The sequence below is a fragment of the Anser brachyrhynchus genome (assembly GCF_964034855.1).
Source record: "Anser brachyrhynchus genome assembly, chromosome: 1".
NCBI lineage: Eukaryota > Metazoa > Chordata > Aves > Anseriformes > Anatidae > Anser > Anser brachyrhynchus.
In genome coordinates, this window is record NC_137694.1 from 34,728,465 (window position 1) to 34,745,345 (window position 16,881).

Sequence of the window (16,881 nt, forward strand, 5' to 3'; positions counted from 1 at the left end):
TTATTGGCAATTAATGATTTTGTAGCTACATGACAGCATATGGTGGAGCAATATCACATTGTTGCACATCAGAGCAGGTATGTATGGCATATTAGAGCAAATAAAACTGTGCTTTGCTGTGTTAAGAGACAAAAGAAATAATTTTCTCAAAGTGAGGTGCACCTATGCATATATCTTCATCGTAAAGACTTGCAGCTATGTTGTGTATGTGAGGTACATAACTGCAAGTTATCTTTTCCTTATGCAGTTCTGGAGGAGGTACAAGTAAAACCTTATTATCTAGCTCATGTCAACATCATTGCTATTTTTAAGTCGATTTTCATAATTGGAATGATTTTTTTTTTGGCATTATATAGTTATTCACAGAGGATGTTAAGTCTTACTTTGCTCTCTTAGGTTTTCAGAGAAAGGTAATTTTTCTTTCAGTTCTTTCAGACTGCGTTAATCTGTAAATAATTATGCTTTTTTGTACTTTTTTTTTTTTTTTAATCTACCTTAATGAACCCTGGGAGATGTTCCATTTGCAGAAGCCAGGATACAGTGAATTTCACTGAGTGATGTAAAAGCTTTAAAGTGTGGATGATTCAAGACTCAGGGTATGGTCAGAGCAGCCTTTCAGAACACTAATTTAGGAGCAACTCACAGCAATGTTTGGCCACTATAACCATACAAATTCATTACAACCAAACTGATTCTGAGTGTGGAGCTTCAGTATGTTTATTTTATATCTAAGAGCAATTCACAAATTACAGCACCTGTTATATTACTATTAGAGCTCAGCACAAAAGTTCTTCTAGTTGTGGATTTATCAGGTTGCTTTTGAATAATGAAACAATGCTGGCCCTTGTTCATGTGCTGTGTCCAAAATGAGTAATTTATCAGCTAAAACAGAACTATCACAATAGCAATTTCATATCACATAATTAATAGGCTGCCACACTTCAAAACTCCTATTTGCATATCTTTTTGGGCCTGCAACCCAGACGATGGTCTCTTTAGACTGTTCATTTGTATTAAGGAAAGGAGTTACTCTTAATGTTTGAAAGGAGCCCTTTTGTAACAGGCTAAGATGCTTGATAAGTTCTGATCAAAAGTCTTATGTTCTGCAAAAAGCTGCAGAACCACCATAAGCAAGGGAAACAGGTGGTGTATAAGGTAAACACTGTTCTGGGCTCAATGGGAAAAATATTATCAGAGAATCAAATCTGGACAAATACAGAAAAATCTGAAAAATAGGGAAAAGTAAATACTTGATTTCGAGAGTCTTTGTCATTTCTCATGTCAGCATGAGAGGGAAGGGGTTTCAGAATTGTGTAGTGCTTCTCTTGATCCCTTTAGTGGCTGGTCATCTCTTGTTAAGCGCATCAAGCAGTGCCAAGCAACGACTTTTCACTGACACTGTGCCAGAGCAGAGGCACAGTCTTCATACATGTATTCTGGACATCCAATGAGTGCAGAATGTAGAAGTTGCAAATGATACAGGTATAAACAATATGATTAACTCCTGATGAATTCTAAAACTTTCTGCAAAGTATTCAAAGAATGTTTTAGTTCCACCATTGTAGAACAGCTCTGTGAGAGGTACAGCTGTATGATACACTCTCTGGACAATGTGTACTGTGCTAGGAAGGTGTCCCCCATAATAGACATGAGAGGTTTTTTGATCTCCCCATGTCCAGTTTCTCACAGTGGGTGGCAGAGTACACATTAGAATTTGATTAAATCATCTTGGTCTTTAAAGTTATGTTGTATATATATCAGCAGGTCACCTCATTAACACTTGGACAAAGTACATAGTAAGTTTGTAATTAAACATCCTCTTCCTTCCCATGTAAATCAAATACAATCCTATCTTCGTCCTTCCCTGTATTTGTTTATGCTAAAACATTGTCAGTGCCTAAATTATATTAGTTTTGGTACATACTTCAAATGAATTTTTTATCATCATGTTCCAGACTGGACAAATAATCATCATACATGTACCTACTTTATGTAGCACAGTGCCATGATACCGGAGGAGAACTAATTTGCCTAGAAGGGGTAATAAGCTAATATAGCTGTTCTGCTCCTACTAGCCATGTTTAGTCATCAAGAGAGTGTGAGCATCTCTGCATAATACTACACTGTTTCATGTAAATATATAACTCCCCGTTTACTTAGCTGTCTATTCAGTTAGAGCTTATCAAATAAAAATAGATCTTCTTTTATAATCTTTTACTAACATAAATATCAGTATGAGAGAGGCAGTAAATTGGATGTGCTGGACATTGCTGTCTTGTTTAGAGCTAGGTGGTTAGAGATGTTACCTTGTCCCTGCACAGTCCTCAAAGTGCTATTAAAATCCGATTTCCATACTAAAGGAATGGCAAGTGCATCTGCGAGGATGGGTTCTGCATGGCCACAACACAGACACCATATTAGTATATCTGCTTGCTAATCTATTGCATGGAACTGGAGGTGGTTGGAGTGAGCATACCTTGCTCTCAAGTTTTGCTTTTCCAGAGCCCTGGGAAGCACTGGTTATAAGACAAATACAATGTTAATTAATGTCTCCATCTTGAGAAGACTCCTGGGTAAACAGTGACTGTAAGAAAAGTGTTGACATTTTCAGAATTCTTCCACTTTATTTTATGAGCTCACTCTGATTCAATTCTCAAATCTGTTTTTTTTTTTTTTTTAATAAATGTATAAAAAGTTTTAATCTCTGCTAAATTCTGTTAAGGAACATGGATGAAATAGTTATTTTCGTCATTTCTACTGGCCTTATAGATTTCAGTAATTCTTGAATGACCTCTGGATTAATTTATCTCTTGATTCTATTGTGCTTGGAATCAGTGGCTCACATTTTAACCTTGGCTCTCAGAAAGAGCTCAGGCATCAAGCCTTTATGGGCAGAGCTATATTGATTTAATTTTTCAGTTTGAACTAACTATATGTTTTTAATTTTATTTCGTACAAATAGATGGCTCACTTTCTTAGCTTCCACAAAGCTTTAAAAATTCTACATTAACTGAGTAGCTTCTTACTTATGACCTAAATTCTTTGCAAGTTTTTAGACCAGATATCTAGAACTGCAGAAAATACTCTGGCTTTTCTAAGATCCAGTAGTTCCCAAATAATTTCTTTTAAAAGGTATTTTCCTCATTGTAAGTTTTGATGGTTCTGTCCATTTCCTTCTTACCTGCCTAAGCGGTAAGTTTCAGTACAGTACACAAGTTAACTGTAGCTAAGGTAATGTATAATTCTTTAGATCTCTCAGTTCGCACTTTTAAATGTTTCTATCTCATCAGAAACATTACTAACTTTTTCCATTTTATTGATAACATAGAAAACATTTCTTAAACCAGTAACAGTTTCGAAACTGGCAGGAATACTTGAAGTGTGAACCCTTCATAAGCTTTTGCAGTCTGGAGATACTTTCCGGGCTTGGACTGTTATTTGATCCCAGTCATATGTTCCTAGAAACAGAATCCAGATCAGTTTGCTTCCTGTTACATAATCTAAGTAGTTGTCACTGAGACTTAAATATTAGTAACTATTTCCACCCATGGGAGTCATGTGCTGCACAAGCATTGAAGAAAAATGTTTTCTTATTATGTCTGAGATGATGTTCCCAGAACAGGATTTAGGTGAGTGCTAGGACATATGCAGAAAGTACCCTGGGCAGTAACGCAGAAGTAAAGAAGACAGCCAGGGCTTGGATTCTAGCCTCAAGAGCAGAGATTAACTTTGATATCATTTACAGAAATTTATGTCAGCAGAATTTGAATTGGAATCTATTGCATCTTCATAACATTAAATATTAAACTGATAGATGGATGTGAATATTATCTTCAGTAGGAAATGAATTAAATATTGCCACTTCTGAATTATATAATTATGTAAAAAGATATGAATCTTGATTTTAAAAACTTTAACTAGTCGCACAGACTAAGAATAGACTATTTTTTTCCCCATCATCAATATTTTGCCTCCAGCCTAGTACTGAGAGAATGATATTAAAATGAATATATGTTATTATTGATAATGGAAAATCTGCTGCTTTGGAAAGATTATGCTATTTATTTTTCAAATAACGTGCAGCAGCAGTGCAGATAACTCCATTAACACTGACTTGAAACCTTTGTTCTTACATTTATAAAATATTACGAATAAGTGAATATATAACTCTCCTACCTCCAAATATCAGAACTCTTAAAAATATCTATCAAACATACAGCTCCAGATTTATACAAAGCTATTTCTGTTATTCTGGATATTCTTTTTTATAACATTCATTCAATGTAAATTTTAAAGAATATACATGTGCTGATGTACCAAAAAGGCTTATATTGCCAGTAGTTCAAAACTGGTTTCTAAAGTGTTAAAATAATAAGCTTATAGATAAATATGATGGAGTACTCCCAGGATTGAAAGGATGGTAGGGGTGGTTAGAAATAAACTAATAAGCAGATCAATATTCTTGCAGTGCAGAGAGCTGACACTTTGAGCTATAACAAACAAGTTTAGCTGAGCTTATTAAAACTTGTTCTTTAATGGTACAACAGAGGTTTTTTTTTGTTGTTGTTTTTCTTGTTTTTTAAAGGTTGATTAGTTTGGGGATTTTTTCAAGTGCACAGAATTTTTCATCAGCCTCAATCAACTTACTGTTAAAACTAATTAATTCTTCGGACTGTATCACTGTCATTTTCAATGTAGCCATCAACATTTCATTTCAGTGTGCTCCAATTTGGGTGGGATGCCAGCTCCTCTGGGTTAGATATTCTATTGACTGCTTTTTTGAAGTAATTAAAACAGAATTGCAATCACTTTGGTTGGAATTCATTTCACTTAACTTTACTCATCCAGGCATTTAGTCATCCAGAGTAAGCCAGTCATTTAGTTTTCCCATAAAGTCAAAGAAAAAAGGTAATAACAGAAGGCGTGATGAATGGAAGTCCTACCCAGAATGACTGTGAATACAGAACTGGTTTCTAAAGTTTTGAATATGATTTCCTAGAAGAAAGAGGCAGCAACAAAAACATCAACAGCAAACTAAATCCAAGTAATTATAAATGCTTCATTAATATTAGTTTTGAGAAATTGTTATTCATCTCACTACTGACTCAGTAGTGCTCACAATCTGATCTCAATCATGTAGCAACAGTAGTTTCAATGTAATTTTGTCAGGTGGAGGTCCCAGTTCTGTAAAAACCTGACTTTAGTGACTTAGTAACAGCCTTTGGCTTCAGACTTTGTTTAAACATCGATTAAACAGTGCCTTAGTGTGAATGGGATTTGCTACTCTCTCCTAGTGCGATTTATACACTTTTGCTTTTTATAGGACAATATCTTACCACACAGGACTCACTTCTGTCTCAGTAATCCTATTTTGAGTCTTCAAACTGGGACAAACAGAGGACGTGCCTTTATTCCAGTATTCTTGGTAAAAGTGAATTAGACCTTTCATTATTCCCCCAGGCATCAGGAACTCACATCTGTAATCATGCTTGTTTTACTCAACAAACAGTTCTTGCTTTTCCATCCAATTATCTGCTCAGCTGGTGCTGTTACTAAGACTCAGTCCATTACAACACCAAACCCTAAGAGGAAAGAAAGTTACTAGGATTGTTCATTTATTTTATCTGACAGGAAGTAGCTTTCCCTTCCTTTGCCTTCTTCCACAGAGCCTGCCTCGGTTAACCTTCCACGCATTTGGAAGAAAAATACTGCTGTGCCTGCTTTGGCTGTGTGAGGGGCTGTTACTTTCCCACGCTGTTTTCAGGCACATACTTGTCTTGGTACTGCTTCAGTGGGATGAAAAGTATTCTACAATTGATTCTCAACTATAAATTATGGATGGGTTGACTAACGGCATGTTTCTTTCATAAATATGAAAATTCAGAACTACTCCTTCATCCCCTCTTCAAGGGAAAAAATAATTTGTCTTTTTTTTTTAGTAAGATAAAACTGGGTATTTAGAATAACCATGGTAATATATTTTACCTTTGTTGGTTACTGTGCTGTTGGAGACTGATGTGAAATAGGGTTTAAAATCAATTAAGGCCAGTGATTTTTTGTTTTTAAGATTTGCCTAGACTTTTATCAGAAATAACAAATCCTAACATAAGCCCCATAAATACAAATGAATGTAGTATACTATAGTTATAGTATAATGTACTTTATTGTCACATTTTGCTGTCTGGAAAGCATTCACAGACATTGCCTTTCAATTCAAGCATGTTGGAGAAATTTTACAAAATCCAGCAGCTTTTGATAATGCTTGTTAACTTGGGTACATTTTAGCAGGTTTGTTCTCTCACGGGGAGTATTTGTCCTGCAGGTTAGACCCCAGTGGAAAAAGTGCAGTAAACTCAGATTCTGAGTGTATGTGTAATATACCTGGGTTTTATTTATCACATGCCCTTCAGTCTCTGAATACAGATATTCACACAAAATATAGCCTATTTTTCTCTTTCAGAAAGATCGGCAGTCTGGGTACCGGTGCTCATTAGGAGCTGTTTTGCCTCCAGAAGTGAGTAGTTAGAGATAAGAGCAAAGAACAATCTCTCTTGGTCCCTCAGCCCAAGTCTTTCCACGTCCTCCCTTTCCCCACAACAAAATCCCAAGTCAGAGCAACACCATCTCTCAAAACTAATAAGATATATATATATATATTTTCAAATACTGAATGTTGCTCACAGAATAATGGGAAGAGCTTGTAGAAGTTGCTGAGGCAGTACCATTTGGTGAGATGATACCCCTTTCCCTTCTTGGGCTTGTTTTTTTTTTTTTTTTTTTTACATCTTTAAAACAAGGGTGTTTTATAAAAGTGTAATTCCTATATAGCTCATTCTTTAGGTAATGTTACCACAAAATCATTGATTTCAAATATAGAAATGCAATTTATATTTATTAAGTTTGAGCTAGAGCAGCAGACTCTCCAAACCTATAAAGCAAAAACTGTACCACACCTGTGCTTCCAACTCAGGTATCAAGCTGTACGATCAATCAGCATTTATTACCTAATGAACTGTTAAAACACACATGTTCTTAAAAATCTCAGGCTTAACTGACAATTTACTTAGACATTAATCCACGTCCCAGCTCTGCCATTCATTTGTTGCAAGACTTCGTCAAGTTATTTAACCTGTTGCTGTATTTGTTTCCCGTGTCTGAAAGTGGATGATACTTCTGAATCACCCCACAGGAATATTAAAAGACTGAATTTACTCAAATTTTTAAAACTTTGTGGTCCTTGGCTTACCACATGGAGCTGGAATGCACTACACACATGCCAAATATTCTTACTCTACAACTAGGGACTGATTCTTCTCATACCAGTTCTTTTCCTCTGGGACGAATGGCTAATGGCTGCTGAGTTATGGTGATGGGGCATGTTGAGGACAAGGCAGACAAAACAGGAATGGAAAAGAAAACAGTTACTCTAATGTTGCAGAAACACAAAACTAAAACTCCCAGTAAAATCAGCGTCTCCGTAAATATGAGAACAACACAACTCCTTTTGAGGAGAGTCTTTGACAAGCTGTTGTATTGATAGCTGGTTCTGGCAGCTGGCAGCTGCAGAATATTAACAAAGCATTGGTACAAGAGCAGTCTGAACACGTTGATCATGACCGAATGAAGTCGCATCAAGGTGCATTATTTGTCTGTAGCATTTGCTCTTAGTTTGACCTTGCTGCTTGCTTGCTTGCTTCTCACTCTCTCCATTCCTTCCTCCTTTCCTTCTTCCTTTCCCTGTGTTCCATTTTTCCTTCTTCCTTTCTTTTTCTTTTTTCCTTCCTCCTTTCTCTTTCTTTCCTCCTTCCCTCGCTTTCTCTCCACCTCTCTATAATTCAGTTCTCATTTGCCCAATTAAATGTTGTTGTGATGAGAGACCCACATAATAATAGTGTAGCACGTCACATGTTTTTAAAGTGTCCTCTTGTCCTCTTTCTACTATTTCTTAGTAAACACATGGAGCTCTGATTACTGTAAGCTATGTATTTGTTCACTGCTTTCATAAATGGGATTTATACAGAGGAGAAGATCCTTGTGCACAGCCTGATTCAGGGTATGGAAAGGCTGAGCAGCATCTCTGTACCTCACAGAGAGAAGAGGGGTTGATGGCTTTACCAGGGACATGCTTCAGTCACTGTTGCCCTGCTGCCACTCTGTATGGATGGCAAGCAGTGTCCCTCACCCACAGCCTGCCTGTAAAAGGAGGGGTATTAGCAGCGCTCCCGTGTGAGCCCTGAGCACACGGTGGAATTCACGTGACTGACCAGGGATTCTGCTGGTGACCTTTATTTACTCAGATGCAGCTTTTGTTGTTGTTGTTATTCAGGCACCGTGTCCTTCACTTGAACATCTTCACATTTGCCTGTTTTTACATTTTCTACACTATGTCTTTTTATTCTTCAAAGCCCATAATAAGCCCTGAGAGCTCTGGGAAGACATTTCAGTTGTCGCTGCTTCAGTCCTCCCTCTTCTGTCTCTCACCTTCTCAGCATCTACATCCACTCATCTAAAACACTGCTTTGTTTTGGTTGCTAATGGATTTTGCATTTGTCTGTATACTTCCTATACTATCCAGATCTTTACAGTTAGGCTTAGATAAGAGATGGGGATGGTAACATGCTAGACTGCTCTAGAAGTTCAGTTTCAGGGATATTAAATAAATATTTTACAGAAGAAAGCTGCTTTAGCTGCTAAGAAGGATACTTGAAATGTTGGACTTAATGTTTCTGACAAAATGAATACTTTTTTCCTTTTGGTGCAAATGTATGTATTTATTTATTTATTTCCTTTTTACCTTTTAACTGGTGCTAAAATCGGCTATCACAATCATAAAGAAATATCAGGGAAGCTATTATTAACTGTACTCTGTGGGATAAACAGGAGGTGTGAGATATGATGATCCAGACTTCTCTTTGTGGCAGGGTAATGCCTGGCATACATTAGCAGGCAGTCTTTTACTGTAGCAGTGCTAGAAGCTGGCAGTGCAGTTGGCTTTGCAGCAGGTTGCCTCTAGGCTTAGGTATAGGAACAGCCACTGCCCCTTTGCTCTTTTCCCTGGTGCCTTCTTAGTTTACTGTGAAGCTTTTTAAGAGAGGAAAGCATTGAATTGTCAGAGCCTGTGCTGCTCCTCTGCAAAAGCAGATATAATGGGGTCTTTCCAAACAGCTTGTCTTTGTTGCTCTTCTCTGTACGTGCTTGAACAACTCAGTATCCTTATTACAGTGAGGTGCCCAAAACTATTCAAGGTGCTGCATCACCAGTGCCACTTACAGGTGGACAACCACTTCCCTAGTGCTGCTGGCCGTGCTATTTCTAACACAGGTCAGGATGCCCTTGGCCTTCTTGGCTGCCTGGGCACACTGCTGGCTCATGTTCAGCCGGCTTTTGACCAGCACCACCAGGTCTTCTGCTGGTCAACTTTCCAGCCACCCTTCCCCAAGCCTGTATCAGTGCATTGGGTTGTTATAACACTCAGGAGCCATTGGAGTTCTTCTGACCAATGTGGTGGCAGTGATTTTGCAAAACAGTTGTGTGTTGTTTTTAGAAAAAGGAGTACTTCCTCAATAAATTGGTAAGCACTTGCCATTTTTATGGGGAGCAATGCCTTGATGTTGTGTTGCGTTACTAAAATTTATAATAAAGATAGAAGTGTTTTCATATGAATATGAAATATGAAAACAAATATGCTCAAACTTTGAAGTGTAAGAAAATAATAGTTAACCTTTTTTTTAGGATATAACCAAAAGTTTTCTCTGATGAGCAGAAAAACAGCTTTCTGGGACAGATAGAAAGCTGTTTTTTACTACCAGTTAGGTTACAGAAATAGGCTCTGCTTTTCATGCCAATTTGTATTTTGGTGTTTGTGGTGGCAATCAATTACTACATGTTTTTTCAAGTGCAGTGTTTTTTTTTTTTGAGATACTCTTCCTACCAATGGGTCCTGATTCAGCAACAGCAAATGGATGTTTAACTGCTTTGCCAATGTTAAGTTTCAGCAACCAGAATTGTCTCTACTTATACATCTTCTAGGGGCAGACCCAGGTTTTCCTCACTGATGCATGTCAATGGACTAAGTTGAGACCAGGGTAGCTGGAAAAAAAATACATGCCAAGGGTTCTTTCTAGATGTGCATATAAAAATATGTCTGCAGTCTGGGTACAGAGTGGTAAGTATCTATTGCTGCCAGCAGAAAATCTGTATGATATGATGCAGAAGCCAAATTACCTGGGTTTCTGCAACCTTGCGTAGAAGCCAGATGTTTTAGTGGTTGATTTAGCCCCTTTGGAGGTCTGCCAATATGAACATGATGTCTACAACCAACAGCAGTAAATTGGAGAATCAGAAGTACAGAGGTTTCTATCACAGGAGTGGCCTTGTGATAATCTGAAAAACAACACTTTGCTAGTTTTGTGTCGTGTGTTGTAGGCAGTACTGCATGGCATTTACCCTGAGAGTACTGTAGACACTATCCTGAGAGGTTAGTATAAGCTGACACAGTTCGTTTTTTATTTTTTGTTAAGGTAATTATATCATCCCACTGCTAATGCAGTTTGCTGTGAGAAACTGGGATATGGCATAAGTGGCATAGAAGTCTTACAGAGACTCGCTGTTAATCATAAGCATAACAAAAACCTACATACTGTTATAAATCACAGCTTTTTGTACTGTTGTGGTTGGAGACCAATCAAGAATACTAAGTTACCTAAATGCCCAAGGAAGGAACACAGAGGAAGGAGGAATTTTCAGTTCACGCTGTCTGTGTAGGCTGGTTTGCACAGAAGAAAACACAGTAGACTCCCAACTCTGTTTAGTAATAAAGGGGTTTTATGTTGGAAAAATCTCAGAACTACAAAATGGATTCTTGCTATTACATGTTTTCTAGAAAGGTAATGGGTAATGTAGTCATCATAAGTATTTAGATATCAAGATGATAATAAAAGTATAAAATTCATTTCAGGCCTTAGGAGTTCTATGTGAATTACTTATGATTTCTTGAGCTCCCTAAATTTCTTGATTGCACCTCTCAGAACTTCTACAAAAAATCACTCTGCTGTCCTCTATTATGGTAAACTCTAAATTAGAGAATAGTTGTGGAAAGTTTGCAAGTTTATTAGTGAAAGACTTCCTGATGTCTTTAAATGTGGAAACAGCAAAAAGAGTACCACCACCTTGTTCCTGCAAGTAATAGCAACATCTACCAATTCACAGATGAAAGCGTTAATACAATTTGGAATTGTAATATTTTATGTTTATTTTATGGATACACAAGGAATTTTGTCTTTTTTTTTAAACATGCTTTTAAAATGTTCTCATGAGTTAAGCGAGAAATATTAACAATTGTCAACAACTGGAAAATGGCAGCATATGATAAAGCACTGTGCTATGACTTGCTGTCATTGCTGATGATTTTTCTGAAGTACCTGCAAATGTTGCTAACAAAATAGCATTTATGAATAATTTACTATAACTTCCATTGTACATCTGATTTCATTTTTTTTTCTGTTTCATACCTATCCTAAATCCATACTGTAGAGCATAAAGCTACATAAATTTACCCATAGAGACACATTTGCTTTCCAAGTGACTAATTTTCTAAGTGACTAATTGCAAGCACAACTTCAGTGACTGAGGTCAGTCCTTTGTAGTAGTGGCACATACCGAATGGGATATTTCAAATATTCTTGACAAATATTTTTGTTTGTTTGTTTTTCAGAACAGGTTTTGCTTCTAAAAACAGGTCCCATGTGGTCCCATGTAAACTGGAAATTGGTCTCAGCTTTGAGGATTCTGCAGATGATGACAGAATACTGCAGTTTGATAAAAAAGGAAAACTGTTTGAAACTTTGTCTCTTCTCTTCTTTTTCAGCCTAGTCCGAGAAGAGACAAAGACCAGAAATGCCACCAGCAACAGGAGCACCACAATACCCTCCTCCAGATGGAGGCTGGGGATGGGTTGTGGTCTTTGGGGCTTTTATTTCCATTGGATTTTCCTATGCATTCCCTAAAGCCATCACAGTATTCTTCAAAGAAATACAGGAAATCTTCCACACATCATATAGCGAGATAGCTTGGATATCATCAATAATGTTGGCTGTCATGTATGCAGGAGGTAAGATGTTTGTGAAATTTGCAAATATTGTGTTTGTCTATTTTTTTCCCTATGATCTTAAAGCAGTTGAAGTTAATTACTACCTGATTTTATCATTATTACCTAAATTTATTAGGTAATAATTTTAAGATCAGGTAAGAATTTACCTAATGCCCTTTTTAAAATACAAATGTTATGAGGTAACCACCTGGAACATTTGACTCTTTGCAGTAATGGAGGTATTAAATGCATATATTATATATGCATATGTACATATGTATAAAAGTGTATACAGAGAAACTGAAAACATTGTGCTAATAGCACTGTATCTTTACTCACTGAAAAGCATCACTCCAATATTTTTCAGAAGTGGTATCTATAATAAATTATGGTATTATCAGGTCCAGTAAACAACTTGTCGAAAGATGCATGGTCTCATTTTTATCATGGTAATTCTTTTATCACTGATTTCAGCCTTCCTAAGTCTTGGCACTTGAATTGTCATAGCTGCTTTAGTAGTCCAGGAAGAGAGGTAGGTACGCATAGAAGAGAATTCAGGCTATGGGAGTTTCTCTTAAGTACCTGTTTTTCACCTCTGACTATAAAAAAGATCCTGCAGCCATCACAGTGTTGGCTTAAGCACTGCAGGTAAATATTTTTCAGTTAATGGAATGAAAAATGAATGCATTTTTTCAAATGGTGGCAGAGGCAGAGACCCAATAAAGATGACATCACAAGTGGTGTCAATAGCAATAAAAGTTTGCTGTTAAGATATTTTGATCCTATATCTATTCATATGGAGAATCCTGAGGGAATTTATAGGAACAGCAACAGTCATGAGAAAATTCACCAAATGAAGGAGTAACTTGAATTAATGCCTTCAAGAGCAGGGTGAAGTATCATGTATGTTCCTGCTATGTGTGACCAGGTCACTCTCAAACCAGACTGGCTTTTATGGGTACTGCAAGCCTAGAAATGAGTTTCCCTGTGATGTGGCATTTCTTGTGCCCAGGCATGCTTGACTAGGACTCTGCCAGGCACATCTGGACAGACTGTCTACAAGCAGTCCAAAGGCAGTCAGTGTGCATGGCAGCTGTGGGGATGGACAGCATGTCATGTTCAAGTCCCCTTTAAATTAGCTTCTCCAAAGGATGCATATCTACGTTTGAGTAGATTTGCGCTATAGAGTATACTTGTGTAACTGTGGAAGCCCCTGAACAAGTGTGGACCCATATGGAAGAAGGGAAGAACACAGATGCTGAAGAGCTGGGTTTTGCTTCCACTTACCTTATGCTGTGACTTTTGGTCTGGACCCTATTTCACTGTATTTTTTAATCAGCTAAATTTTCTAAGGGGAAATTTGCTTTATAGCACAGGTGCTGTTTGTTTGTTTTAATCTCTGAATAACATTTAATTTATGCCATTTCTGTCATATCAAAGTTCATCTAAGTTTTAATAACAGTACAGATGCAAATCAAAGGGCATTCAGCTGTGGTCATGTTTATATACCTGGTTCAATGTACACAACATTTAATGTAAAATGCAAAGCATTCAGTACTGCTGCCTTTTCTCTAGTACTTCCTTCAGTGTTATGAGTACCAGCATGCTAACTTCACCTGTACATTGATGTTAAACATTACAAAATAGTTGACTATTCATTCTGCTAAGACCTAGCCCAGTCCCTATGAAGACTGTCAGCACAGGAACAGTAGGCAAAGTTGTTTGCATATCTTGTTATGGACTCATGGTTTTGAAATGCTGAGAATGACGATCCTGCCTGATATAAACACTCTTTGAAGCCATAACTTCTCTAGAACCACTTCCTAAAAAATAGGCCTTTTAGACAATCACTGGCAAAGTATGAAATAGCAATCAGGAAAAACATTTCTGAAGGAAATCACTGCATTGTTTTTACTGTCTAAAGGTGGTTTGATTCCTTAGCATTTGATGTGCTGTAATGTGAAAGACACATTAAGACCATGAGTACAGGGTGTAGTGTTTACTATGAAGTGTGATATGTCTGCATGAACACTCTGTACATCATGCTATTAATTAAGGTAACTTGAAAACATCTAAGATCTGTCATCCTCATTAGAGCTTAGCATTCAACCTATTAATCATCACAGTGGGGTCAGTGAATAAGTAAGAGTCTGTGCCGACACTCTTTGCTTTGGAGGCTGCAGCCTCTTGCAGTAATTAGCTGGCATCTGTGTTTCAGTAACAAGGTATTAACTTACCTTTCAATTCCTGAGGAAAAAAAAAAAAGGAAGCTAATAAAAGGCATCCAGTAAGGAGCTAAAAGAATGTTAATTATGTTTATCACTTACTTCATACTTAGAATAAATGGCATTAAATTATAGCAGACCATCTGGCAATCCATATGGTCTCCTGCAGTCCTGGTTAATTCCAGCAAATAGGTCAAGCACAGCATTCACCCCGTTAGGAAAGCACTAAGCAGAGGTGACAAATCTGATAAATCAAGTCAATATGAAACTCTTTTCCCTCTCTCAATCTAGCATAATATGCACTTTCATACAGTTCTTGTTGTGGTGGTGTTTTGTTGTTGTTTGTTTGTTTGTTTTTATTGTTTTTATTTTTTTTTTCCCTCAAGCTCTCTGTTTTCTCCCCCCTTCTTGTCTCCTGGATATTTGTTAGAGTTTACTAAAAAGCCTTCCCAAAATGCAAGATCCTGAAATGTGATCAAGGTTACAGATATTGGACAGCCTCCGCTGTTCAGCCTGTGCTTGAAAGAAGCATCCTCTGGAGAAGAGCAATAGTTCAGTCTCCATGGCAACTCCTTCTTCTGCCTCTCTTGAGCAGAGACTGTCAATTGTATTAGATTAGGGGTGATGGTTTTGTGATGGACTCCTACACACAAGGGACTGTGACTGAGACCACCAAACTTTTTGTGCTGGAGGACAGAATCTGGGATAAGATGAAATTAGTTGAGCTATCTTGACAGGGTACCCTGTGTTTGTGTATGTATATGAACACGTAGGTATGTATGATATGCGTGCATATATGTATTCTTATATATATATATCGACTATGTATGCATACTTACAGAGCTGTATGTATGCTCTGATGCATGCAAACAGTAAGGAATTGAAGAAAAAGACCAAATATATTTGATATCAAGTTCTCTCAGTTCATTCTCTTTTTCTAAACTTCACCTTTCGCTTTGTGCATCATTAACCAGCCAAAGATGATTAGAGAGCTTCTTATCAGAGCTCAATCTGTTTCCAGCAAAAAACAAAACAAAACAAAACAAAAACAAGCACAAAATGTTTTTATTTCTTTCAGTGTCGTTTCGATGAGAGCCTTAGTGGCAGCCAGGAAAGCTGCTTGACAGGTCTGTTGATTTCAGACGCAGTTGACCTTGGGTTTTAAATTTCCTTAAGGAAAAGCAATTGGTTTACTTATTTGTCTTTAACTCTTTTTCTGTCATTTTTCCAAGGGCAAATTTCTATTTGGTGTTTTTTATTTGTTTGCTTGGTTTGGGTTTTGGTTGTTGGTGGTGTTTTGTTTGTTTTCAAAAATTACTTCTTGGGCGTGACATTGTATTGTAGAAATTAGCTTGAGAGCTGTTAAATTCTCCAAGCCAGACTCAGCTGTGAAATGTAGGATTGTCTTAGAATCACAGAATCATTAAGGTTGGAAAAGACCTCCAAGATCATCTGGTCCAAGCATCTCCCTACCATCAATACTACTCACTAAATGATGCCACTAAGTACCACATGCAACCTTTTCTTAAACCACCCAAGGGACAGTGACCATTTAAATTCTAGATGTTTTTTCCAAGTAAATGATTAAAAAAGCATTTGAGAACCCTTTTTGAAGAAAAAAGTGCTGTAGAGTTGTAAGTAGTGGTCATTACTATTTTTGAAAACGTGCCTACAATTAAAAAAATGCAGCATTTAATAGTTTCCTCTCTTTTTTTTTCTGTGTTTCTTTAATTGTTCAAGTTTGAGCTTAACTGTCAGGTAGTAACAAACTCTTAAAAGATTTTTCAGGTGACAACACAAAAGTAACCTAAAAAAAGTTCTCATTATGACTTTGTCGAATATTAATTTGGAAAATAACGTATCATATGGTATGTTCAAAATATTTGTGATTTTATCTCAGTGGGTGTTTCAGAGATATTGCTGTGAAGATGAAATGGCGTGCACAGTGGAGATGACAGTTGCGAAATGCATGCAACACAAACAACAGATGGTTATGGATTTTTACTTTTGGACAGAATCTAGGCTCCTACACTTTTCTCCCTCCCTGGTAACATTTTCTTATTTTGATTTTACAAATACTGGTACAAGGCCTTCAGTGCCCATGGATAAGAAAATCGAGAAGCTTTCTTGAACTGACCTATGTCCTTTGTAGTCAGGGACAAACGTTTTTCTCCATCAGAATATGCAAAGTGTTGAATTTTAATAACCTCATTTAGAGTGTCCTTGAAAGCAGAACTTATCAACTTTCCAAATGCCTCATGGGCATGAGGGAATACTTCACATTTAGCCTAAAATATATGTAAAACATCTATGTCAAGTTAATTTGAGACTCACAGATAAAGGAAAAGAAGTCGTAACGAGGTGACACAGGAACAGAGCATTTTGAATCTTACTAACAAATGGAGATAAGTACAAAAAAGAAGTATCAAGAGTAACAAAAATATTACAAACTTAACAGTAGTTCAGTTTTTAAAAAAAGACCTGAATGCTAAGGAGTTCTGATAAAGCCTCTGAAGGGTAGCACAGCCACTTCTTACATTTTTTGGAAGCCTTTGAAATTTAATAAAA

At 37.0% G+C, this 16,881-nt stretch overlaps 1 protein-coding gene across 4 annotated transcripts in view; it reads left to right on the forward strand.

The window, feature by feature from the left end:
• The window catches only part of SLC16A7 (solute carrier family 16 member 7), an 87,090-nt gene that overhangs the window by 36,913 nt on the left and 33,296 nt on the right, over positions 1-16,881 (forward strand). For 3 of the 4 annotated variants that reach the window (XM_080598885.1, XM_080598886.1, XM_080598887.1), the window contains one exon: positions 11,867-12,109. In XM_080598885.1, the coding sequence (XP_080455011.1) occupies positions 11,896-12,109 (214 nt within the window). In that variant the 5' untranslated portion in view covers positions 11,867-11,895. Of the gene's footprint in view, positions 1-11,866; positions 12,110-16,881 lie in introns of those variants that run through there. The other variant, XM_080598888.1, reaches the window with a different exon arrangement.